General features: G+C 39.8%; 1 protein-coding gene across 1 annotated transcript in view; it reads right to left on the reverse strand.

The window, feature by feature from the left end:
* Positions 1-203: 203 nt before the first annotated feature.
* Positions 204-27,029, reverse strand: part of LOC132820742 (uncharacterized) — a 79,493-nt gene continuing 52,667 nt past the window's right edge. Inside the window, exons 3-6 of the mRNA XM_060833013.1 lie at positions 19,079-19,156; positions 17,668-17,757; positions 13,490-13,565; positions 204-369 (exon numbers count right to left, since the gene is read on the reverse strand). Of these exons, the coding sequence (XP_060688996.1) occupies position 369; positions 13,490-13,565; positions 17,668-17,757; positions 19,079-19,156 (245 nt within the window). The 3' untranslated portion in view covers positions 204-368. The remainder of the gene's footprint in view (positions 370-13,489; positions 13,566-17,667; positions 17,758-19,078; positions 19,157-27,029) is intronic.

The following is a 27,029-nucleotide window of genomic DNA, read 5'->3' on the forward strand; positions in this document are numbered from 1 at the left end:
TAGACGTATGCATGTATAACAAAACATATTGTACTGAATATTAAATACACTGAATTGAGCAAGATGTAAATATTGTAAATCAATCAGATTATTCAAAATTATTTCAAGTTAACTTTATAATATTTCAAATTCACAAAAATGACTACCAAGTGCCAAAGGTTTGTAGTACATTCCTCAGTTTAGGTTTAGCAATGAGATAAACTACCACCTGAAGGAAATTAGGTTACTGAAAATGAATGTATAAAATGTTCTATCACATGTAACTTCTGTCTGCAGAATTTCCGTCAAAGTATGCTGTTTTCCTTTGTGACATTTTGGTATGTGATACAATCAGATAGGTTATCAAGCCATCGTTGTCATTCTTCTTTTCTGTGAAAATACAAAGTTTGACTTTCAATTTTTATGCTATGCTTGCTATTCACAAATTATTCAATATCACTATATTTCTGACTTTTACAAATAAAACACAAACTAGAACATGATTGGAGTGAAATCACAGTTTTCTTTAACTATAACACTTATCATTGTATTAAAAACGTTGGACATCAGAATTTCAGAAAATCCTCAACCTCTTCAGAGCAATTTTATCACAAGAACTGGTTTTATCTGACTTTGTTATGAACAGTGCTTGGAGCTAACCTTTGTTACTGCAGCTGTATCATAATATTGCTCAGATTATTAGTCAATGGATTCTGACAATAGCTGAGATAATGCTACATATTTTAACATACAAACATATGCACTAATAGGTCTTAATTTTCGACTAGCTTTTCCGGTGTAAAGCTAACATTATACATCTTTCTCCTGTTACAGTACCTCATATTTTTTATCTCCATGGAGAACATTAATTTGTTAATAGCTTAATTATTATTCTGTCTTAACTAATTTTATTAATTAATTAAGAATACCAAGATAAAATTTTACAATAAAGCTATTTGAGTTCTTCCATCAGTCAACGGAGTGGTCAGAACTTTTTTGTAAAAACTGGGACATTACATTTCAGTTTGCACAAAAGTGAAACAAGCTTGCTCAAGGTTGTTTTTTTGTTTTAATAATCTCCATTTCAGCCTAAGTAATTAAAATGAAACTTTCACAGGGATATAAATTGGGCACTGGCAGATTTGTCTCCTTTTACACAAACCATCACATATTCTCTCTCATTTTAGTCAATGCCAAGAATAGTGTGGAGGAAACTTCAAAGATAGCAGGCCGGATCCGAATCCAGAATTCCTGCCTCCAATCCCATTTCCAGAATTTTGTTTGACAGTCACTATTCATATGTAATAGTTGTTGGCTCCATTACAAGGTCAGCATTTCAATTCTCATTCAAATTTGATAGAGCCAGAGCCATTCTGTTAAATACACATATTTCATAGCTGGGGAGCCATTAACCACAAGGGATCACCTGTCTTGAGGTGGGCACTAAAGAAAAGACTCTCAACATTCCCATTGACCTGATTACCTTCTCATAAACCTGTCAATCAAAGCCATTGATTGTATCAATTACAAAAGAAACTTAAATCAATGTTAAACTTGTGTGGAGAAACACATCGGTATGAGAAGAACAATACTTTAAAGAAAGATTATGAGGTAAAGATGCTAAAGTCATCAGTCTCCCATGGCAACAATGTACAAGTTGTTTCAATGCCTCTTACAGAACTCAGCTCATTAATCATTGCTGGAACAAAGCCCAGCATTCATAATTTGACTATTTTGCAGTTGTGTCAATGATGTGAGCTGAACAAACGGCCAAATGTTTAATTTTCAGCTTTTTCTGGGCTCTTGGATGAGCAGTTTCTTTTCTAACGGAGAATATTTTCAATGTCTCCTTGCTTGTTATGGAAGTTTCAATGATATTTTAATGACTTATCAGACCTGCCAAGAAGTGATTGATTCTGTAAGAAGTGATTATGAAAACATTGGACACATGTGGGCATGGAAACAATATATTTGCATAGACTCATAGAATGCAGAAGTAGGCCATTTGGGCCATCATGTCTGTGCCAGTCAGCAAAGATCTGACTACACAAATCCAATTTACAAGATTTGGCCTATAACCCTGGAGGCTATGAGAATGCATGTGAATATCTAAACACTGAACCAGGGTGCTTTTCATCACTTTTTCAGGCAGTCAATTCCAGCCTCATACAAACCTCTGAGTAAAAAATGATTCTCCTCAAAACCTCTCTTTAATCTTCTACATTTTATTTTAATTCTATGCCCGATGGTTATTGAAACCTCTACTTATGGGAAAAGTGCTTTTCTATCCATCCTATCTACACCTTTATAATCCTATACACATCTATCAGGTCCCTGTTAACGTTTACTCCTCTAAGATAAACAATCTGAACCTATCCAATCTTTCCTCACTATCTTACTGGCCCTCATATTAATAAGCCTTCTAGAAAACTCAACGCAACTGACACTTGGCCAAAAATATAAGATCCACTTCACAGAAACTTTATTTTAATGTCTGTGATAAGATCTTTCTAACCTCCATCGAGCTTTGTTTATTTGTTCTGCTTCTATGTAGTAAACTCTTGTTGTTGAAGAATATCTGCCTTATGTGAATGTTTCACTTGCCAACCACCAGTTAATCGATTTCAAAAATATGAATACATGGTCTATTAAGCCTTTCTGGGATCTGATTTGTCCAGTATTATAATCAGTTGGAATTATGACTCACAAGAAATAAAAAACAAAGAACTGCAGATGCTGCAAATTAGAAACAAAAATAGAAATTGCTTGAAGAGCTCAGCAGATCTGGTAGCACCTGTGAAGAAGAAGCAGAGTTAATATTTCGGGTCCAGTGAAGATCATTGGATCCAAAACATTAACCTTATTTTCTGTCCACAGATGCTGCCAGATTTGCTGAGTTTATCCAGCAATTTCTATTATCGTTTGGGATCGTTACACATAAAATAATTGCAAATCAATAAATATTAGACATATTTTACCAAACTTGCCTCATTAATTACATATTCTACCCCAATAGTGGCCCTCTTGACCAATCTAGCCCTGTTTTACCATTAACCATTTCTCAAAATGGCATGCCATACAACAGGTATCTACTGAAAGACTGGCACCCCTGGCACCCATGTTGTACTTAAAAGGCTGTTGTACTTTCAGGCAAGCACTAACCACAGCTGCCTGGTCCTCTCACTGACGAATGTAGTATGAATTTACCAGAAACAGGAAAGATGATGCAGTAATTCTGTAACAGGGTCTGGAGATCCAAATAGTGCAGAGAATTACATGTCACCAGATCCTGGAAGCTTGGTCCGAGCTCGAAATCTTTCTCAGAATGGTCTCCATGGGAAGGAGGAATGGCCAGCAGTGCCACAAGTAGGTCAATGACCTCCCTGCTCTACCAGGGTAAACGCCACACTTTTTTAATCTTATACCTCACACTCACTCAGTTACTGATCCAACAATTTTCATGCTCTAGCATGCTCACCATTGCCTGTAACATTTTTCCTCACTCAGTCTCAACCCCTCCAGGCCCACCACGCTATGAACTCTGCACAACCACTCCACTGCCTACTCACTGTCTTTGAACACCTTACCACATTTCCATCAACTCTAGCAGAAATTCCATTCACATTCAGTTTGTTCAATTCTCCCCTTTCTCTCCTTCCAGCAGAAGGTGGCCTGTAGAAAGATAGATTGGGCAAGTGCAGATGGAGGGTTTCTGACTATCTGAAGAAGACCAGGATTGCACTTGCAAGGATATTGAGACCACTGGTTGTAATGTCTTCTTTCTCTTTTGTTTTGCAGGTATGCAGTGGGATGTTCACTGTGTATTGATGTCCAGCAATGTCAGAAGCCACCACCTTGATGTTTTAGAGTGAAAATATACTGAAATCTCGAAGGAAGCATCAGTAAGGCTGCCTCCTCCACCTTCCACCAGCTCAGATTATGACACCCTGATTGGAACGTAAGCCTTTGGAAGAGTGGGAGCCCAATCTGGTGAACACCTTTCAGTGACAGCTCCATAGCTGGCTGAGGAAGAAACATCCCAGGTTTCTGACAATCAGAGGTCTGCCAGAGACCAGGTACTGTTCAGTCCCTGGCAGGAGAGGACCCTGTGGTATTGGCAATCAGGGACTTCATCCAAATGGACAGGGAGGTACAGGAGCAGCTTTCAGATATGTTGGAGGCAATGGGTCCTCTTTATCCAGAAAAGCTGCAAGACAGCAGCTACATGCATCCCCTGCACTCCATCACCACAGTAATTGGTTCTCAGGACTGAAGGCATGGCAACAGGGAAACAAGGAAGCTGGCAAATATTCCTGGTGTCCTTTCTTCACAAGGAGATTGGGTGGTACCAGGAGGCAACAAATGGAGGAACCAGACACAGATTCCCTAGAAGTCTCTTCTCAGGCTACTTCAGAGTGGCTGGGTACTCCATCTCCATCCTGCCTGCACCCCTCTGACCCATGGAAGTTCAAGCCAAGGTGGGTCCATTTGCCTCTGGCAAGACGACTCAAGATGTGATGCGCTAATACCCCTGGAGTCACCCAACCAATCCTCCAGAGTCAACGGGCTGCACTGCAGGAAAGGTTCCCTCCACTCCATCTGCTGAACCTTTCAACACAGTAGGAAGGAGAAAAATAAAGAAACCTTTATGGCACAAGGACATGTTGGTGGCATAGATGAAATTGCACTGCATATCAACTCTCATGTTTGTTTGACTCATGTGTACCATCATGATGTTTAACTTGATATCCATACAGGATGTACCATGGATCAGTATCTGTGTTGAGAGAGAGCCTGCTGCATCACATGGAAGTATACCAGGCAATGGGTTCTGATGACACCATTACCCATTCTGGTCAAATATCCCTATTCTTTCCCTGGCTTCTGTGTATAAAAGTGTTGGTGTGAATGAAGTAGTCAGTAATGTTGGGCAGAGAGGTGTGCAGCACACAGTGAGCCAATGCAATAGGATTGCCAGGGATGATGTACCATTCAGGTTTGATTCCTGAACAGGGCAAAGCTCTGTGTGTAATGTTCTTTCCCTTTAAATTGCCTCACAGTGAGTCTGGCAATCCCACAGGTCACATGTTTACTCTGAGTGATATCAGAGGCTCACTGTGCTGGGACTGAAGGGTGCCTCCCTGGAGTTCAGCGAGGACTACTTTCCTAAGACTTTGATGCAAGCTTGCTTGCTGCACTTTAATGTGTTTGTTGAGTAAGGTGCTGGCACATCGTACAAGTATGAGAATGACTTAGCAGGGAACCATACAGCATGAAGTACACTCCCTTATCTGAAGACTGCTGACTAATAGATCAAGCTGCCTGTCTGTGTGACTACATTAACATGTATGGTATGGCATGGCAAGGCATCAAGGTGGCAATCTTCCAGGTTGATACTAAGTCAGCGAGTGCAATGAGAGCAGGTGAGTGGATCTGAGCTGCGGTCTGGTCCAAGCAATGAGCTGAGTCTTTGTTCATGCACACAAAATGCCCTTGTAACAGATGGTAAAATTACAGGGAACATAGAAACTCCTATAAAGTGTTTCTATAAATATGTGAAAGAAAATATACAGGAGGCATGGTTAGTGAGTTTGCAAATGATACCAAAATAGGGGGCGTAGTGGACAGGGAAGAGGATTACCCCAGAGTACAATGGGATCTGAATCAGATGGGCCAATGGGCAGAGGAGTGGCAGATGGAGTTTAATTTAGATAAATGCGAGGTGCTGTATTTTGGTAAGGCAAATAAGTACAGGATGTATGCAATTATTGTCATGCACTTGGAGAGCAACAACAAACAAAGAGGCCCAGGGGTGCAGATGCATAACTCTTTGAAAGTGGAGTTTCAGGTGTATAGGGGGGTGAGGAAGTTATTTGGCATGTTGGTCAGAACAATGAGTATAGGAGTTAGAATTTCAGGACATTGGTAAGACCACTTTTAGAATACTGCATCGAATTCTGGTCACCCTTATATAGGAAGGATGTTGTTAAATTTGAGGTGTAGAAGAGATTTCAAAGGATTTTGTTGGGATTGGAGGGTTTGTGCTATAGGGAGAGATTGAATAGGTTGGGACATTTTTCCCAGGAGCATCAGAGGCTGAAGCGTGACCTTACAGGGATTTATAAAATCATAAGGAGAATGGATAGGGTGAATAGTCAAGGTCTTTTTTCTAGGGCATGGCAGTTCAAAACTAAAGGGCACAGGTTTAAGGTTAGAGGGGAAAGCTTTAAAAGGACCTGAGAAGGATCTTTTCATGCAGAGGATGATGTATGTATGGAACGAGCTACCAGAGGAAGTGGTGAATATGGGAAAATTACAACATTTAAAAACAAATGGATGAGTATATGAACAGGAAAGGTTTGGAGCGATATGGGCCAAATGCTGGCAAATGAGACTAGGTGAGATTGGGATGTCTGGTTGACTGAGTTGGATGCAAGGATCTGTTTCCATGCTGTATAACTTTATAACTCTATAACTCTATTAGATTAGATTAGACTTACAGTGTGGAAACAGGCCCTTCGGCCCAACAAGTCCACACCGACCCGCCGAAGCGCAACCCACCCATACCCCTTACCTAACACTACGGGGAATTTAGCATGGCCAATTCACCTGACCCGCACATCTTTGGACTGTGGGAGGAAACCGGAGCACCCGGAGGAAACCCACGCAGACACGGGGAGAATGTGCAAACTCCACACAGTCAGTCGCCTGAGGCGGGAATTGAACCCAGGTCCCTGGCGCTGTGAGGCAGCAGTGCTAACCACTGTGCCACCGTGCTGCCCTAAAGTAAAGAAAAAAATTGAAGTCCTTTACAGTCAGAAGCTAGAGAAATTATAATGGAGGAAACAAACAAATGGTGGAAACAAACACAAACTTTGGTTCTATCTTCACAAAACAGGCAAAAATTACCTCAGGAAACCATTGATAATATGAGAGGGCTGAATTAAAGGAAATCAGTTTCAGTAGGAAAATAGTGCTGGAAAAATTAATGAGATTAAAGGCTGACAAACCACTAGGGTCTGATCATTTACAATCTAGAGCATGAAAGAGAGTGGCCCTCAGAATATTGGATGCATTGGTGGTTATCTTCCAGAATTCTTTAGACTATGGAGGTGTTCCTCCATATTGGAGCGTTGCAAATGTAACCCCACTATTCAAAAAGGAGAGAAAGAAATATCAGAGATTACAGAATTGTTAGCCAAACATCAGTAGTGGAGAAAACGCTGGAGTCTATTATAAAAGACGTGATAACAGAACATTTGGAAAACATTACAGGATTGAACAAAGCCAGCCTATGAAAGGCAACTTATGTTTAACAACTCTACCTGAGTTTTTTGAAGAAATAACTAGTAGAATAGATAAGGAAGAACCAGTGGATGTGGTATACTGGATTTTCAAAAGATTTTTGATAAGATCCCTCATAGGAGCAAAGTTAAAACATTATGTATATGGGTGATAATTTGGCTTGGATTGAGAATTGGATGTCAATCAGGAAATAGAAAGGGAATTTTTTTTCTAAGCAGCAGGCAGAGACTAGTAGGGTACCTCAATGTTCAGTTCTTGGGCCTTAGCTATTTACAATTTATATAAATGACCTAGCTGAGGGAATAAAATACAATATTTCCATATTTGCTGACAACAGAAAATTGGGTGGCATCATGAATTATGAGGTGGATGCAAGGAAGGATACAAAGTGATTTTGGGAAGTTGAGTGAGTGGGGAAACACATGGCAGATACAGTACAATGTGGCTAAATGTGAAACTATACACTTCATCTGAAAAAAAATGAATGTCAGACTAATTTCAAAATGGTGCTATATTGGGAACTGTGAAGGTACAAAGGTATTTGGTGTCTTTGTACTCTAATCAGTGAGCATAGAAAGGTAGATGCAGCAAGCACCTTCATCTAGCCTGTCTCTGACTTGTCCCTTCCCTTCTTTAACACATGTATTCTATTTCTGGGGATTGGCTGTCTATCAATATCCCTGACAAACTCAGCAATTTGACTACTCTTCCTCATCTCCAGCTTTCTGTATGTCCATCATTCCATTTTCCCTGTTTCTCTGATCCATTGCATCTATGCCTCTGATATGTTCTCCTTTTCTCTCAACCAAAACTTCTCCTCAGATGTAGTTGAGATGTTCATCAGCCATGTCTGACCCATTTCCTGCAGTTCTGTCTTCATTTCATGTCTTTTTCAGAAGAAGGATTCCCTTTGTCCTTACTTTCCACACCATCAGCTACTGCATTCAGAGGATCATCCTCCATCATTTCTACTGCCTCCAGCAAGATGTTTCCAATAAACACATTTAGCCTTCCCCTTCTTTGCCATCATTCCACTGGAACTGTTCCTTCGATGACACCATGGACCACTCCACTGACACTCAATATCTCCTCATACCTGCATGGCAGCTTCCCATGCAATTGCAAAAGCTGCACCCTTCCCACCCACCTTGACCATCACATTCTCCTTCCTCGCTGTCCGAGACCAAAAATATACCTTCCAGAAAAATAACGACTTAATTGCAATTTTAGTCTTTCAATTTAGTCTGCTGTATTCAATGCTCACAATACAGTCTCCTTTCCATTAGTGAGGCCAAACTCAGACTGTGTGACTGCTTTGTGTTCATTGTTCTGTTTACTTCTGCTAGGTCATAAGAATGACCTTGACTTTCCATTTCAATACACCACTTTACTTCTGTCCTAACATTTCTGTCCAAGGTCTGCTGCAGTATTCCAGTGAAACCTAATGCAAGCTGAAGGAATAGTAGTTCATTTTCCATTTAGGTACTTTACAGCCTTCAGGATTCAAAGTTAAGTTTAAGAACTTCAAGCTTAACAACTTCAGAAGAACACTGTCTTCTGTCTTGAGTACAGCTCTCCCCCCGTGTCTTGTTCCCAACAAAACTGACTTATTTTCTACTATTTGCATCTACAATTTATATCTGTTCTACATCTATATTGTTAATCTACTACCATTAGCATTCCCTTTGTCTTTTGCTCTAGGCACCCTCACCATATGTTCCACTTACTACTATGCTCCCAAAAAAATCATTTTCCAGATCTTTGCAGTTTTGAATAAGGGTCATACCAGGCTTGAACCATTAACTCTGTTTCTCTAATTAATTTCTCTATCAAATCCATATTTGTAAACTAATCTTGTTGGAAGCTAGTGAACCATCTATAATAAAGCATTATGTGCTTGGAAAAAGCAGAAGTATTCTTCTGGGGTGCACAAGGTAAGTGTGAGACTTCGCTGTCTCAGGCATCTTCTGTTACTTCTCTTCAGTGACAGACACTTGCATCATCTCACTCCACTCTCTCCCCACAGCTTCTCTCTGCTACCATAGCTTTCTCCTGGTGCCTGAACAGCTGATCCTCACCATTTCCACAGACCATCTGCTTCTGTTTGCAAACAGCAGACTGAGACCCGTAATACAAAGCTTGATGAAAATTTCCAAGGAAGATTTTCATCTGATCCAGTCGACTTGAGGAGCTAAACAGGTAAACAGTATCCAAATACATATTGACTTGTATCTGACATAGTTACACTGGGGCAATTACAGAGCAGAACTGACGGTTAATGTGGAATAAGGAATATGAGTAACAGCAACATAAGAATTTCATGGTGCACAGCAAAAGAAGGGTATGGATGATGGTATGATTTGCAAAGTGGCAGGGTGACAAGTTAGACAGTAAAAACAGGATCAGAATAGAAGTCAGATGAGAAGCCAAAGAGTAATAGGAGGAACATAGGAACATATGAATCTTTTGATGGTAAAAGGCCATGTTATTTAAGTTGCTTTCTGTGAGATGATGATGATGATGATGATGATGATGATGATAGAGCTGTTGACTCAAAATTGCAATCAATCATAGTCAATTAGGTAAAAACAATGACTGCAGATGCTGGAAACCAGATTCTGGATCGGTGGTGCTGGAAGAGCACAACAATTCAGGCAGCATCCAAAGTGCAGTGAAATTGACGTTTCGGGCAAATTGCCCGAAACGTCGATTTCGCTGCACTTTCGAGGCTGCCTGAACTGCTGTGCTCTTCCAGCACCACTGATCCAGAATCATGGTCAATTAGTCAACCTTACATCAAGAAATGAGGTGAGATAAACCTCAATTATGAAACACTTGAACACCCATGTCTAAAATCTTTATTTGTGATAAACCAATAACTCAGCAAAGCTGGCTTTGCATTTAAGCTCATTTAGAACAAATTCTTGGAAGAACAGGATCTGTGAGTGGGCTGCCTATATTCAAATTACTAAACCAGGCTCTCTCATCCTGGCAGTGAGCTTTCTCATCGGTTACTGGGGCAAAGAAGCCAGATTTTGTCATCCAGTTGAGGGGAACTGCCTCATGGGTGCCAGTCCCCTGAAATCTAAACAAAACAGCAGTATAAAAGCAGCTAAAGAGAAACTGCAGCATATAAGAACTAGCTTGAGACTAATTTATGATACTTATCTAGGTGACATAAAGGAACTAGTATAAAGACACTGGAACTGAGCCCTTTCTGAGCATTCAAAGGAACAATGCACATAGCACATCCAGTACTGCCATAGATTCAATGAATTCCCAACAGACTAAGCAAACATCTTAACAAGCATAACATTGGAATTTGTTGTTTTTCTTGTGGCTTCAGATTTCAGAATGTTCTTAGCTACTCAAAGGACTCGTTCCATGGGAGAACAAAGCAGTATTTACATCAGCTCTTTTCATAGTGGCATATTATGTTGGCAAACCTAAAAGACCCCTCAAGGTACAAACCAAGGGATACATCTGCTATGTTAAACATGAAAAGAGGATGCTTGCCTCAGACATGTTTCACATTCAAAGCACAACCTTGCACAGGCACAGTTAAGCTAATAACACTGTGTTACAGTAACAGTCAAAAAGTGATCATTCAGATCTAGAGAATTCACTTAGGCTTAAACAGAAAAAATAGCCATAAATTTATATCTACTTTAAACATAATTCTGAAGACGCTAAAAATAACATCTTAAAATCTCCCTTTATGTGCATCAGGATAATAAGAATACTCCACACTAAATGAAAATATGAAAGCAGGTGGACAGCAAGTAAATAGACTCAAATGGCACATTGGCCTTCAATGAAAGAGGATTTGATTTCAGAAAAATATCTTACTGCATTTATATAGGCACCTGAGGACACCACAAGCGAAGTACTGTATGAAGTTATGATCTGAGAAAAGATATGCTTGCAATAGAGTGAGTGAGCAGAGACAGACGAGACTGATACTAGGGACAGCAGGATTGTCCTACAAGGAGGGATTGGGTCAAGTGAGCCTGTATTCACCAGAGTACATAAGGATGAGAGGGTTCTGATTGAAATGTGTAAAATTTTAACATGACTGGATAGACTAGATGCTGGAGGAATATTCTCCCTAGTTGGCGAATCTGGAACCAAGGGATACAATCTTAGGAGACAGGATTGATCATTTAGGACTGAGATGACAAAATATTTCTTTAACACTGTGAGGGAGGGAGTTCAAGGATTTTGATGTAGCTACACTGAAGGAAAAGTGATCTATTTAAAAGCTGGATGGGGAATGTCTTGGAGGAGAGCTTGCAAGTTGTGGTGTATCTGCTGCACTAGTCCTTCTGGATGGAAGTTGTTCTGTGTTCGAATGTTGGATTAAAGCCTCTCCATTACCATAAGCAATTCATTCCTCAACAAATTTGATAGTGGTTCTGTTTAACTGCAAGCTGTCCCGTCTCTACACGTTCCATCTCTCCAGACCTGGTCCCTGTGTCCCAGGAATCCAATATTCTTTCTGCTACATTATATTTCTAGCCATGTATTTAACTGTTCCATTTTCTACGCTTGCAAGTAGTAACAATAAGAATCCAGCAATTATTACTTTTACATTCCTGCTAGGACCACATCCTTCTTTTTATCTGTGCCTTTGGTGCCAATGTAGACAAAAGCTGCTGGCTACTCGCCCTGTCCTCACCCATCAGGGTACTCTGCAGAGGTTCAGTGCTACCCTTGAGCTTGGATGAGTGGTGCTGGAAGAGCACAGCAGTTCAGGCAGCATCCGAGGAGCAGTAAGATCGACATTTCGGGCAAAAGCCCTTCATCACGAATACAGGCAGAGAGCCTGAAGGGTAGAGAGATAAATGAGAGGAGGGTGGGGGTGGGGAGAAAGTAGCATACTTTCTCCCCACCCCCACCCCCACCCTCTCATTTATCTCTCCACCCTTCAGGCACACTGCTTGTATTCCTGATGAAGGGCTTTTGCCCGAAATGTCGATTTTACTGCTCCTCGGATGCTGCCTGAACTGCTGTGCTCTTCCAGCACCACTAATCCAGGATCTGGTTCCCAGCATCTGCAGTAATTGTTTTTATCCTTGATCTTGGCACAAGGGAGGCAATAGACCATCCTGGATGCACGTTGGTAGCTGCAAAATCATCTTTCTATTCCTCTAACTATCAAATTTCCTATCACTATTGCTCTGTATGGTGTCCCTCTATACTGCTGAGTCAGTCATGGGGAGAGTTTTGCAAATACCAATAAGCTCATATAAGTAATTGATTATGTTATTTTATTCCAGGTACATCAGCTGATTATTGGTACTTTGAATATGTATATGAAAATGCAAATCAACAAAGATACCGCCAAAGATACCCTGAGTGCTAATTTTCACTCTGAGCTGAGTGGAGGGTAGAATAATCATCAGTCTTAACCTTCCCATAAATGATTTTCTGGAGTGAAAGTGTAATACAGAATTGGAAATGGCAGGATACTGAATAACTAGGACATGCACTGTAAAATCCTTCTAATTCATAACTGCAAATCCAGCATGTTAATTACAGCTCTTTTATTTTTATGTGGGATTTTGTTGGATTCTTTAGGGGCATTTTAACAGAAACTTATAAATTGACAAAAATTCATGTATTATTGATCAATACAGAGTTGAATAGTGTGGTGCTGAAAAAAACACAGCAGGTCAGGCGGCATCTGAGGAGCAGGAGAACCAACGTTTCGGGCATAAGCCCTTCATCAGGAATTCCATGTCGAATGAGGAGGAGAATTTCTTCAAGGTAGATATTCTTGGAAGAGGCTTCACAGTAAGGTTATAATCAACTAGGAGAAAGTGAGAACTGCAGATGCTGGAGATCAGAGTCGAGAGCGTGGCGCTGAAAAAGCACAGCTGGTCAGGAAGCATCCGAGGAGCAGGAGAGTCGATGTTTCAGGTATATGCCCTTCATTCCTGATCATAGGCTTATGCCTGAAATGTCGATTTTCCTGCTCCTTGGATGCTGCCTGACCTCCTGTGCTTTTCCAGCACCATAGTCTTTGACACTGATCTCCAGCATTTGCAGTCCTCACTTCCTCCTTATTGATCTATACACTCTGGAGGTTCTTCAAATCACATATTTCATTATGCTGCTGCCAAAAGTCCTCTTGACTTTTGATTTACATTAATCTCACTCTAACATCTAGTTATAAAATTATGTTAGAAGACTGAAAACTTACCAGGCATATGTTGGCTTTTTCCAATTGCCATAAATTGGATAAGGTGACATCTGGATTGACAATGAACTTCTATTTTCTAAAAAAAAATAAACTGGTATACTATCAACACAGGAAAAGAATGAGTTGCAATTAAACACAAATTTTAGTTTAATCGATCCCATGCTTTTTTACAATGAATTTCTGAGAGGTATTCAACACGTATGCATGGTAGTCTGTCAGAATAAACATCATCTTTAATAACCTGGTCATTGAGTCTTTTAATGTGGGAAGGCTGTTGTGTTGCAGATAACACAATGTTCGATCTAACCGGGAGAGACTCTTCCTTTTTTATTGCCAGCTGTAAACATACCATTAGAACAGCACTGTATCAAACCAATTTTTTTTTATACCATACCATTGTAAACATTGCTAATCAACATGTTGGCCACATTATGACACACCTTCTGCGGCCATGAAATCCTGAAAGCAGACTCTCTGGCCCAAAGGGAAGGATTGGAATGCTGCACCAGAAGACCAATTCAGTGGGAAGTAAATTGAGGAATGCATGTCAAATAGATTGCCTATTCACTTACACTCATTTTGAATACCAACTAAATCCCATACACCCCCCCCCCTCACTCCTGCATGATCAGAACATTTAAGGTCAGAAGCAGTAAAGACTGTTCAAACCACTTCTAAATTATTTAAATTTTTTAAAAGGTGAAAAAATATGCAAAACTTTCAAATCAAAGCTGCAAATTTCCACCAGATAATATTATGGTCTTTTAATAATTAATATTGAATCATTTATGTCGAAATTGAATGTTGCCACTTGCATTCCTTTAGTGGTCAAATTATTAGGTCACAACTTTGAAATAAGTTAATTGATTTAGCACTAACTAACTTTTCACATCAGTCCACCACCATGGGAAGACAGCAGCTGAATCTCTCACCCGATGTGAGATTTGACTAGTTTATAAATTATATTTTCTAGCTTATGATTATTGTTAAACTTGAAAAGAACATTTGGATCAATAATAAGCATTACGTTTGTCATTGTAAAGACTTACATCATGCAGCTTTGTGAGTTTCTGTGAAAATAATCTTAGTTATGTCAGTTTATCAATATAATTTAGAAGTTGTCCTGAAAACTTTTCAAAACATTATTTTGTTTTGAATTCTTTTAGATATGATCATGCCCTATTGAGGAATATGAGCACACTTTCCCATTTTGAACTTGAGTGTTAATTATTCTCTGAGAGAAGTATTCAGAGAAAGATTAGATTCACTCTGTTACAGGCCCTTCCTCCATGGTTTTCTTCCATTCAATTAGTTAATGCTCAAAAGCAAGATGAATATCTGCTCCAAAGTATATAATTACTTTGTTTGTTCATATTTTAGACTCACCAATGTTCTAAAATGTTAAAAATAACCGGATTAAATTTATCCTGATGAAGGGCTTATGCCCAAAACATCGATTCTCCAGCCCCTCAGATGCTGCCTGACCTGCTGTGCTTTTCCAGCACCGCATTCTCGACTCTGATCTCCAGCATTTGCAGTCCTCACTTTCTCCTGATTAAATTTATAGCCTAATATGTCCTAAATGTTAATGAGGATCTAGTTTACATTTATAACAATGGGATGGTGTTCATTGGATTTTTAAAAATTGGTTTGATTTTGTTGCTGTTCTAATTCAGATTTTAGAATGGTATCCATGATCCAGATTTTTATTATGGAAGGTACATAATTAGACCAAGTTTTCTTTATAGCTCTGTGAATATGTCAAAGGATAAAACAACATGTCACAACATAAAAGTTTGGGAACTGGCACATAGATAAAGGATTGCTGGAACCTGAATTAAATAGTTCCACTATAAATGTGGTTTTAATGTCAAATGCACAATTACCCTTGTTCCTTCATTTTCACTATTGTCAATAGATATTTATTCTTTTTAAAACCCGAATCTTGTCTCCTACCAATACATATTGCCGTTTGCTAATTCACACTTAAAAATAATACTTTATTGCTGTTTTACTAAAGAGGCCTTTTTGTACTTGATGTAATGTCAATTCACAGAAGAAAATTAGTTTATCTCCATTTGATTTGTTTACATACAAGCAAAGTGAGAGGTAATATGATATCAATGGGACTAGATTTTCCAATTGGCATCATTATGGCTCTGTTATTAACCTATTTCAAATAACTAAGTTAATGCTTCAAATAAAATAGCATCTGTCATAAAATCCAGAATTCCATACTTAATACATGGAGCAAAACTTTTTCAGAGAATCGGGTGGCAAAATATGTTATACTACTAAATTTCAGCCCCCGAACAAATTAATACAGCAGAACACTTCCCGTTCACTGACCATGATTTGATTTTAACAAGTTTTGACCAACATCAGCACTGTTCCTCATGGACACTCTGCATGTTTATGCTTTGCTTTCAGCACAAATTAACACTAAATATGCATGTCTGTGGGTTACTGATGTTGCGCAAGTGTCTGTAGTTACTAATAAAAACAACCACTGCTTCAAAGCTAGTCTGACAATGTTTGTGATTTTAAATTACATAAAGTTCCATTTAACTTCATGCAATATAGTGCTTAATACACACATATGAACCTCACAGTATAAGACAGACAAAAGCATAATTTGTGTAGGAGTTGTGTAATTCATTTTGATTGCCTCTTTAGTACGGCCAGCATTTCTTGTTCATTCCTAATTGATCTTATGAAGATGGCAGTGAATTGCCTTCTTGAACTTCTGCAGTCCACATAATAAATTTACACCCACAATGCTGTATGATTGTAAGTTCCAATATTTTGTTCCAGCAACATTAAACAAGTGTCAATATACTTCCAAGTTATGTTGGTGTGTGAATTGGAGGGAAACTTGCAATTGGTGAAGTTTCCATGAATCTGCTGCCCTTGTTCTTGAGGAAGCAGACTTTAAGAGTTTGAGAAAGCACTATCAGGGAAGCCTTGGTAAGTTGCTGTGCTGTATCTTGTAGATAGTAGTCATTGTAGCCACAGTGTGCCAATGGGGATGAAATGAAAGTTGAAGTTGGTGAGAGGGGCATTATCAATCTGAGGTAAATTTTAAGGTCAACTGGGGTCACCTCCATGGAAATCCTCCTTTAACCCAGGGCCTAAAATCACTCTCTCACCACGAAATGATACCCACTTCTTCATCCAAATGCTAAAACATGCTCCCCCCAGGGTGTGGCTTGCCTTCCCCAAATTATCCTGCCTTTAGAGGGACCTTGTCAATATTAAAGTACGCCCTTACACTTCTGAAGAATCCCTGATTGGACTCTTCTGGCAGAAATACAAAGACTTCTTAACATAAAGCAATGAGCAGAGTGGCAATCTGCATGTGACTGCCACACCTTGGAAATTCCAGTCCATTTTTAAAATTCATTCACAAGGTGAGTGTCGCTGATGAAGCCAGCATTTATTGCACATTCCTACTTGTTTAATCTGAGTAGCTTGCTAGGGCTAGAGAACAGTTGAGAGTCAAACACACTGTTGTGAGTTTGGAGTCATATGTAGGTCAGACTGGGTCAGAATGGCAAACCTCCTTCTCTGAAGGTCAAACAAAAGCCCGGTGATTGTTTCCATCAAAGATATTTGACATGGTCACCAACAGTCAGACTGGTTTTATGTTCCAGATTTATTTAAGTGAATTAAAATTCCACTAGCTGTCCAGGTGGGATTTGAACACTTGTTCCCAAATCCTTTGCCCAGGCTTTAGTAAGAATTTGCATCAGGGCTGTCTGGTACTGGCAAGAGGATTTTTCTCTTCATTTTGGAATAAAGCTGCAATTACATTCTTTGCTAATAGATTTTGCTGCATAGAGAAACCTTAAATGGTGTCCAGAGTGAAACCATTCCATTCTGCTTCACTGAAATGCCTTTCCCCTTTTAACACAAAAGTTAACCCTATTCCTTCTCAGAAAGATGCACATGCAAGAATCTGTCTTTCAAACTTCTTCCTTATAGTATCACTTCAAGGAAATTTTGAAGAGAAATATATATATACTTGACCACTTCTGATTGCTAAAGAAAATCTTCCATGAACCAATAATGACTAAAACACATTAATGATTTAGGAATATAATATCAAATTGTTAATATTTAGGAATGTCTACAAAGAAAATCAAGGCATATCTCTTTTCAGAGATACATTTGCTTACCTGATGCTACTTTTCTTCTAATTAATTTAATTACAATCCAGATGATCAGAACCAAGATTATCACTCCAAATATGGATCCAAGAATTGATGCTATTATTATAAATAATAGATACAATAGTTATGAATGACACTGTTCATTTATCAGTTAACAAACAAAACTCACATCAGGAAAGATTATTCAATAAATCATATTCAAAAAATACCCTTAAGTTTATTTGTCACATATGCTCAAACTATAATTTAAAACATCATGTAAATATGTTCATAATGTAATAAACTATATCATTGATATTCTCTGTTGTTAAGTAAATTGTTAATGTCTCAGTTATGCACTAATCTATTATTGGGCATGTGAATGTTATTATCGAAAGACCAAAGATGATGGGTGAAGGCCCAAAATTCATGAAGCCATTAAGGTTCTACCTGTTTATGACAGAGAGATAATAAAGCAAAGCTCCCTTGAGCATAGTTGTTTATGTGAGCCTTATGTCAAAGCATCTGGGTGAATTTGACCGCAGATTATATAAAGCTTTGTGTAATCAGACTGCAGGACTTGCTGACTAATAGGGAATCAGGAAGAATTGGTTGAGAAGTCTGGAAGCTGAAACCACCACAGATCTGACTTCACAGTTGGATTTTTTTTAACACTGTTTTGCAGTTCCACAGTCTGGCACTGGTTCTTTAGTTGCAGAATTGAATAGAGTACACTCAATTTATCCAAAAATTAATATATTCAAAACATGTAAAATTATACAAATATGCAAAGCTCCTATTACAGTTAGGAATTACTGATAGTTATATTTATAAATGCTTTGCATTAGATACTTTTTAAAAAATAAAATGGCTTTAATTAATGAAATTTAAACCTCCAATTTGATCAATTAAGTCAGATAATGCAGCTCTTGAATAACCTCCTAATCTAACTGCCTTAGTATTACTGGGTGCAAAGATTGCAAAAACAATTGTGATGTCTAGAATTGCTTATGGTTTGAAAAACAGGAAATGGATGGGAGAAAGTCTCTCCATCATTATTCCATAACCTGTACATTCTCACTCAAAAGCAGATGAGTATATGTGATGTTCATCACCACTTTGGACAAAACTCCCAAACATGACAGTGGATGCTGAGAGCCAGCAGAATGTTCTTTCATGGGTAACCCACACCAGTCACTCATAAACAATCAGAAAATGGGCATTATGCTGGAGAAAATCTGGGCAAAAAGTTAAATTAGAATCCAGTTGAGTATGACTGAAATTTCCAAAGCAGCCAGATTATACGCTTTAAAGAGTACGTTAAGATCCAGACAATAAAAATATCCCATAATATACACTGCCCATAAATAAGACTAGGCCTCAGCTTGTGATTGACTGGAAACTAAAACTGTAATATGTGTACAATTGATAGCTTTACCTGAAATGTGTGTTATTATTCTTGAGCTATGGACTTCTGCATTCGACTGGTTTACCTCAAGAGTCTTTACTTCAGATTCTAAAGTACAGCAAGGATAACAAAAATGTTGTGGTTCAGTTCAAGTTGAAATATCTTTAGTCATTATAACATGAAATTACAGTAACTGAAATGTGGAAAGGAATAATTAAACTGTTCACAGTAGTTTCATGCACAACCATTGAGTGAATTTCATTGAGGCATCAGATGTCTCGCTTGCTGACTGAAGAGCTGACAAAGGAGCTTTGCTGTTTCTTTTCAGGAAGCTTCATCAAAACATATACTGGTTTGGGCTATTATTAAGTTTCAATGAGAGTATGCTTTCATCAGCACATCATGCTTCAAGTGGTGCAAGTCAAGATGGAGTCTGAAACTTTAATGCCTGCAGATTATGAGCTATGAAACAGTGTTGATATCATGATATGTCTCTTAAAAGTATACAACACACTAATTGTGTAAACTACAGTGAGACAATACTAATACAATATAGACAAACTAGAAGCAAGGGTTGAGGATATGTCTCAGCAGGCCACCATTGCCAACTCCCTGATGAGCAGTCTCTCGATCAAGCACTGAATGCCTTTGATTAAGTGATACCCTGTCCCAATGACTCATTGGTGACAAACAGGCCACATGTTTCCACTGCGATGCACATTACCTATGATAGGCTGGGTGAATACCACCAGCAATGGGATGAGATCCTTAAGTGATTGTTGGTTGAGGGCTGAGGCAAAAAGTTCTACCTAAAACCTAATTCTAGCCCAGGCAGAAAGGCCACAGGGTTCGGTTAAATACATTCCACCTGATTAAATGCTCTCCCCATCTCTAATCTCACTGCCAGAGACAGCAGAAAATTCAATCCAAGCTGTGAGCTAAAAACAGCTCTAATTGAAGACTCTAAGTGTAGACTTTTACATCCTGTTATTTTTTGTTCAACCACAGACTGTGGCATTTTGTTTCTTTAAAATTGTTTTCCTATCATTAGACAATGCTATACCATCCCTCGCCTGTTATATTGTGGCATTGTGATCTAATAAACAAAAAATACTCATTATGCCTCTTCCCTGACCAAAGTTCATGAATTCAGCATTTGTCGAACAGCCAGTTTCATAGAATAGGGAACATGTGTCATTTGAGAATTCAGCGTCTGGGAAGTCTGGTGCCATCGCCATACAACAATCAGTTTTCTATCGCTATGCAACAAACAGTGACAGCAGAACAGCTGTGCCCCAAGAATGGGTCATGGCTTTCCAAAAAATATTGTAATATCCCAAGCTATGGAATTGACTTTCCCCCACATATATATGTTGTCTGCTCTTTTTCAGTGTGAGTCATAAGTAATGATATTTCTGAATTCCTGTTTGGATTGAAATCATTATATTTTTTATAAAATCTAAAATTTGTTTTAGATTAGATTAGATTAGATTACTTACAGTGTGGAAACAGGCCCTTCGGCCCAACAAGTTTATACCCTAATGGATTATTTATTGAAAAGAAACTGCAAGATGCCCAAAATTGTTAAGAAGAAATACTTTCTCTTGGAAAAAAATGCAACTTTTCTATTGTTGCTGAAATTACTAAAGGTAATTTGGTGTTCACCATAAGACATGAAATTCATGTCAGCAAAGTGGGTGGGGGAGATCTTTCCCAACCCTCATAAACCAGTGTGAGGATCATGACTCCTGATTGAATCAGGTTTGTTCAATACATTTCAGCCAACTTGGTAAAGTTGTGCTGCTTGCTCTTTTCATGTGCTATTCTGATGCTCCCAGTGCCATGCACTGGCTACAAAGTCAGCTCTGGGCTTGTGTTGTGAGCAGCCACCAATATCAGAGGCAGCCTGTAGTTGTAAAAAGGATGATGCATTATGGCTATAAGAAGAGGTGGGAGGTGGTTCAAATGTTAAGTTCCACAGGGATACTTTTGGCAATTGCTGAATACTGGGGAGAGCAAACACCAGGCTTTTCACCTAATCCTCTGGATTGGAGATGTGGAAAGGAAAGGCATCCTACATACATTGTGAAGCTGAAGGCCTCCAGTGATATACACCAGAGACAATAGGAACAAGTAATAGTGGGATTAATGCCAGGAGTATTACTGCAAGAAAACAAATACAACATAATTACCTCATGTGTTGTCAAGGAGAGTGAGTTCATTTGTCAAAATAAATTTCAAGCAAACTGAACCATTAACCTTATTTGTCATCCAGTTAATTAAATCCCCATCAGCCGCATATCAACAATTTCTTATCGATTAATGCTCAATATTTTAATCTGTATGTTTAATCTCAGACTCTTACTCTTAATATGGTTGCATGTCTCTTGTGCACAGCTTAGACACAACACATCAGCAATGACATTACTTAAACCGGCAGGAGACATAATGACATACTTTTGTCTTGTTTTCATGAGAAACTGGCACATAAAGTCAGACAGAAAAATATAATGGGAAGAGGGAAAAGGTGTCTGCCCGTGGAGGATGCAGAACTGGTCTTTGTTGAAGGGGCATCATTGAAGCTATGGCCACTGGCAGGACAGGAAGAATTGATGATGAGAGTATTTGCATACCTAATGCTTCTTCTGTCATTCTACTTCTCTCTCACCACAATTTCTTCATGCTCAAAGGATGGCACAGTGGCTCAGTGGTTAGCAATGCTGCCGCACAGTGCCAGGGACTCGGGTTTGATTCCAGCCTCGGGCGACTGCGTGGAGTTTGCACCTTCTCTCCGTGTCTGCATAAGTTTCCTGTGGGTGCTCCGGTTTCCTCCCAGATCCAAAGATATGCAAGTGCAAGATGTGAATTAGCAATGCTAAATTGACATAGTGTTCATGGATGTGTAGGTTAGGTGCATTAGTTAGGAGTAAAAAGAGGTTGGGGGATGGTTTACTCTTCAGAGGGTCAGTGTGGACTTGTTAGGCTGAAGGGCCTGTTTCCACACTGTAGGGACTCTAATTCAAAAGGTGCACATAGTTTGAACAAACACTTTTTACTTTCTTCCCTCCTTTCATCACAAGTCATCCCTTATACAGTTGTAAATTCAGGTGCCCAAAAGTTGAAACTTTCCGAGTGAGTGGAGGAAGAGAAACTCCCATTGAAGATAAAGAGAGACTGGCACTTAACCTTACACTCATAGCTACAAGTCAAAAGGTTTGGTGCTGGAAAAGTACAGCCGGTCAGGCAGCCTCCGAGGAACACGAGAGTCGATGTTTAAAGCATAAGTTCCTCATCAGGAATCCTGACTGACTGTGCTTTTCCAGCACCACACTTTCTGACTTGTAGATATGAATGTAAAGTTAAGTGCCAGCATCTGCAGTCCTCACTTACTCTTTGCTATGAGTCCTGAGACTGATAATGTTCATAATTTAGAGGCTAAGATAATGGGGACATCTGAAAGCAGTGATATACTGAGCAAAGGAGTGCAAGAATCAGGAATAGAGGAAGTAATGATGTAAAAGTGAGCTTACTGAAAGATGAAGTTGCTCACCAGCACTGCTACTGAAGATGAAAGATCTCAAGGATCCAGGATTCAGAAGAAATGTGCACAATGCTAAATTCTTGAGATACTAGAAATCCTGCCAGAATGCATATTGTGAAGAAGCATCGTGGAGTTGAAATATAATTTTGCATAAGACTTTGCACCAAATTTGAGATCTATTCATTCTGGATGAAATCCAACCAATAAGGACCAATGATGATCGAATGTCTTACAGTTGATTTCACAGCTTCTACTATAAAATAGACAACTTCCATCAAAAATTTAACTTCTGTCAGTGGAGCTCAAAATGTTACAGTCATGACCCTGGATGCCACTGTTCAAAGGTAGAAAAGCAACCTCTCACTCCATGATTGGTAAGATAAGAACATAAGAAATAGGAATGGAAGTAGGCTATTCAGTACTTCAAACTCAGTCTGTCATTCAATGTGATCATGGCTTATCTCCCACTTTAACACTATTTTCCTGTGCTATCCTATATCCCTCAATGTCTTTAATATGAAGAAATTAAACAGTCTCAGTCTTGAAGATGTTCAGTGACTCACCCTCAGCAGATAATTCCAAAGATTTACCATTTTCTGACTGAAGAAATTCCTTCACATCTCAGTTATAAATGGAGTGTCCTCCCCAGGTACGTGGACCATGCTTCATGCATCTAACTTGTCAATCCCTGTATGAATTTTACATGCTTGAATGAAACCACTCATCAGTCTTCCTCACAGGATAATCTCTCCACCCCAGGAATTATTTCTATACCCTCTGTGGCAACTGTACCTTTCATTGAGTTAGAAAGTCAAAACTACAGACAAAACCTTTAAGTGTGGTCTCACCAAGATATAATTATGGTAAGATGCCTTGTATTAAAATCCTCTTATAATAAAGGCCAATATTATATAGGCACTCTTAATTGCTTGCTGTATCTATATATTAACTTTCTGTGATTTATAAACAAGGACACACAAGTTACTTTGAAGTTGAATACTTTACAGTCTCTCACATTTAAAAAATTCTGTTTTCCTGTCTTTACAATAAAGTGGTTAACCTCACATTCCTGCAGATTGTATCCATCTACTAATGTTTTCCCAGTCTCTCCAAATCATTTTGAATCATCTTTGTGTCCTTCCACTTACACTCCCACCTAGTTTTGTGTCATCTGAAAACTTGACAATATTACATGTAATTCCCACGTTCAAATCTTTAAGTTAGATTGTGACTAGCTGAAGCTTAAACACTCAATATTGTGGCATTTCACAAGTAACAGACTGCCAACCTAAAAATGACTCATTTATTACTACATTCTATTTTCATTTGTTAACTAGTTTTCAATCTATGCCAGTACATTTCCATCAATCGCGTGTGTAGTAATTTAAATAAACAACTTGTTGTGTGGGATCTTATCAAAAGTGACCTAAAAATGTAAGTTAATTTAAGTATATCATATTCACAAGTTCCACTTATCTAATCTGCTAGTTATACACTCAAAAATCTCCAACATACAGTCATGGAGTCATAGAGATGTACAGCACGGATACAGACTCTTTGGTCCAACTCATCCATGCCGACCAGATATCCCAACCCAATCTAGTCCCACCTGCCAGTACTCAGCCCTTATCCCTCCAAACCCTTCCTGTTCATATAGCCATCCATGCCTTTTAAATGTTGCAATCATACTAGCCTCCACCAGGTTTGTCAAACATAATTTCAAATTCAGAAAACCATGTTGACTCTAATCCTAACATTATTTTCTAAGTATCCTGCTGTTGCATCCTTTATGATAGATTTCAGCATTTCCTGGAGACAAAAATCAGGTTTATGGATCAGTAGATCCCAATTTTCTCTCTTGTTCCTTTCTTACACAGTTGGGTTACATTTGACATTTTCCAATCTGCATGGACCGTCCCAATATCTATATCATTTTGAAGGTGACACCTTGCATCTTCTATGGAATGTCCTGTAGATTTATCCATTCTAATTCCCATTAATTTTCCTTATACTTTTTAAAAAGAAAAATGTTAATATAGAGTCATAGAATCATATAACATGGAAACAGAGCCTTCAATCCAACTAGTCCATGCTAACCATGTTCCCAAAATAAACGAGTCCCACTTGCCTGCGTTTGGCCCATATCCCTCCAAACCTTTCCTATTCATTACTTATCCAAATGTCTTCTAAACATTGTGCTATACATGCATGCACCACTTCCTCTGATAGTTTATTTCACACATGGACCACTGTTTCTGTAATAAAGTTGCCCACATATCCTTTTTAAAACTTTCTCTTCTCACCTTAAAAATAGGTGAGTTTTGAACTCTCACACACTAGGGTATTTGCTATTCACCTTATCTATGTCCCTCGTGATTTTGTAAACATCTGTAAGGTCACCCATGAACCTCCCATGCTCCAGCAAAAAAAAGTCCCAGACTGTCTAGCCTATTTTTATAACTGAAACCCTCCATACCTGGCAACATCCCAGTAAACCTTTTCTGAATCCTCTCCAGCTTAATAATATCCCTCTTATAGCAGGGCAACTAGAATTGCACACAGGATTCCAGCAGAGACCTCATCATTGTCCTCTACCAGCTCAATATGACATCCCAACTTCTATACTCAATGGTCTGAGCAATGAAGGCAAGTGTGCTACATGCCTTCTTTACCACCCTGCCTACCTGTGATGCAAATTTCAATGAATCCCTTGGTCTCTGTTTTAAAATACTGCCCAGGGTCGAGAGTGTGGTGCTGGAAAAGCACAGTAGGTCAGGCAGCATCCGAGGAGCAGGAAAATGAATGATTTGGGCCAGAGTCCTTCATCAGGAATGAAGCTGGGAACCTCGGGGGGTGGAGAAATAAATGGGAGGGGGCTGAGGCTGGGGACAAGGTAGCTGAGAGTGCAATAGGTGGATAGAGTTGGGGGTAAAGGTGATAAGTCAGAGAGGAGAGTGGAGCAGATTGGTGGGAAGGAAGATGGACAGGAGGGACAGGTCATGAGGACGGTGCTGAGCTGGAAGGTTGGAACTGGGATAAGGTGGGGGGAGGGGAAATTAGGAAACTGGTGAGGTCCACATTGATGCCATGGAGCTGAAGGGTCCCAAGGCGGAAGATGAGGCGTTCTTCCTCCAGGCATCGGGTGGTAAGGGAGTGGCAACAGAGGAGGCCCAGGACCTGCATATCCTCAGCAGAGTGGAAGTGGGAGTTGAAATGTTTGGCCACTGGGTGGTCATGTTGATTGGTGTTGGTGTCCCAGAGATGTTCTCTGAAGCGCTCTGTGAGTAGGTGTCCTGTATTGCCAATCTAGAGGAGACCACATCAGGAATGGCATGTATGAAAGTGCAGGTGAAACTTAGATGGATGTGGAAGGCTCCTTTGGGGCCTTGGACGGAGGTGAGGGAGGAGGTGTGGGCACAGGTTTTACAATTGCTCCGGTGGCAGGGAAAAGTGTCAGGACGGGAGGGTGGGTTATCGGGACCTGACCAGGTAGTCACGGAGGGAACAGTCTTTACAGAAACTGGATAGGGGTGGGCAGGGAAATATATCTCTGCTGGTGGGTCCAGCTACCTGGATTACACTTCCTCCCACCCTGCCTCTTGCCAAATTGCTTCCCCTTACTCCCAATTCCTAACAACCCACCTTCCCCTCCTGACACCTTCCCCTACCACCGCAGGAATTGCAAAACCTGCGCCCACACCTCCCCCCTCACCTCTCTTCAAGGCACCAAAGGAGCCTTCCACATACATCAAACTTTCATCTGCATTTCCACACATGTCACTTACTGTATCCGTTGCTCCCGATGTGATCTCCTCTACATTGGTAAGACAGGATGCCTACTTGCAAAGCGCTTTAGAGAACATCTCCAGGACACCCACACCAATCAATCCCATCGCCCCATGGCTGAACATTTCAACTCCCACTTACACTCTGCCGAGGACATGCGGGTCCTGGGCCTCCTCTGTCGCCACTCCCTTACCATCTGACGCCTGGAGGAAGAACGCCTCACCTTCCACTTCGGGACCCTCCAACGCCATGACATCAATGTGGACTTCACCAGTTTCCTAATTTCTCCTCCCCCCACCTTATCCCAGTTTCAACCTTCCAGCTCAGCACCATCCTCATGAGCTGTCCTACCTGACAATCTTCCTTCCCACTTATCTACTCCAGCCTCTACTCTGACCTATCACCTTCATCTCCAACTCCATCCACCTATTGTGCTCTCAGCTACCTTATCCCCAGCCCCAGCCCTTTCCAATTTATCTCTCCACTCTTGAGGCTCCTAGCATCATTCCTGATGAAGGGCTTTTGCCCGAAACATCAATTTTCCTGCTCTTCGGTTGCTGCCTGACCTGCTGATCTTTTCCAGCACCACAGTCTCGACTCTAATCTCCAACATCTGCAGTACCCATTTTCACCTAACCCTGCCCAGGGCCCTAT

This window comes from Hemiscyllium ocellatum, chromosome 12 (genome assembly GCF_020745735.1).
Source record: "Hemiscyllium ocellatum isolate sHemOce1 chromosome 12, sHemOce1.pat.X.cur, whole genome shotgun sequence".
NCBI classification, from domain to species: Eukaryota; Metazoa; Chordata; class Chondrichthyes; order Orectolobiformes; family Hemiscylliidae; genus Hemiscyllium; species Hemiscyllium ocellatum.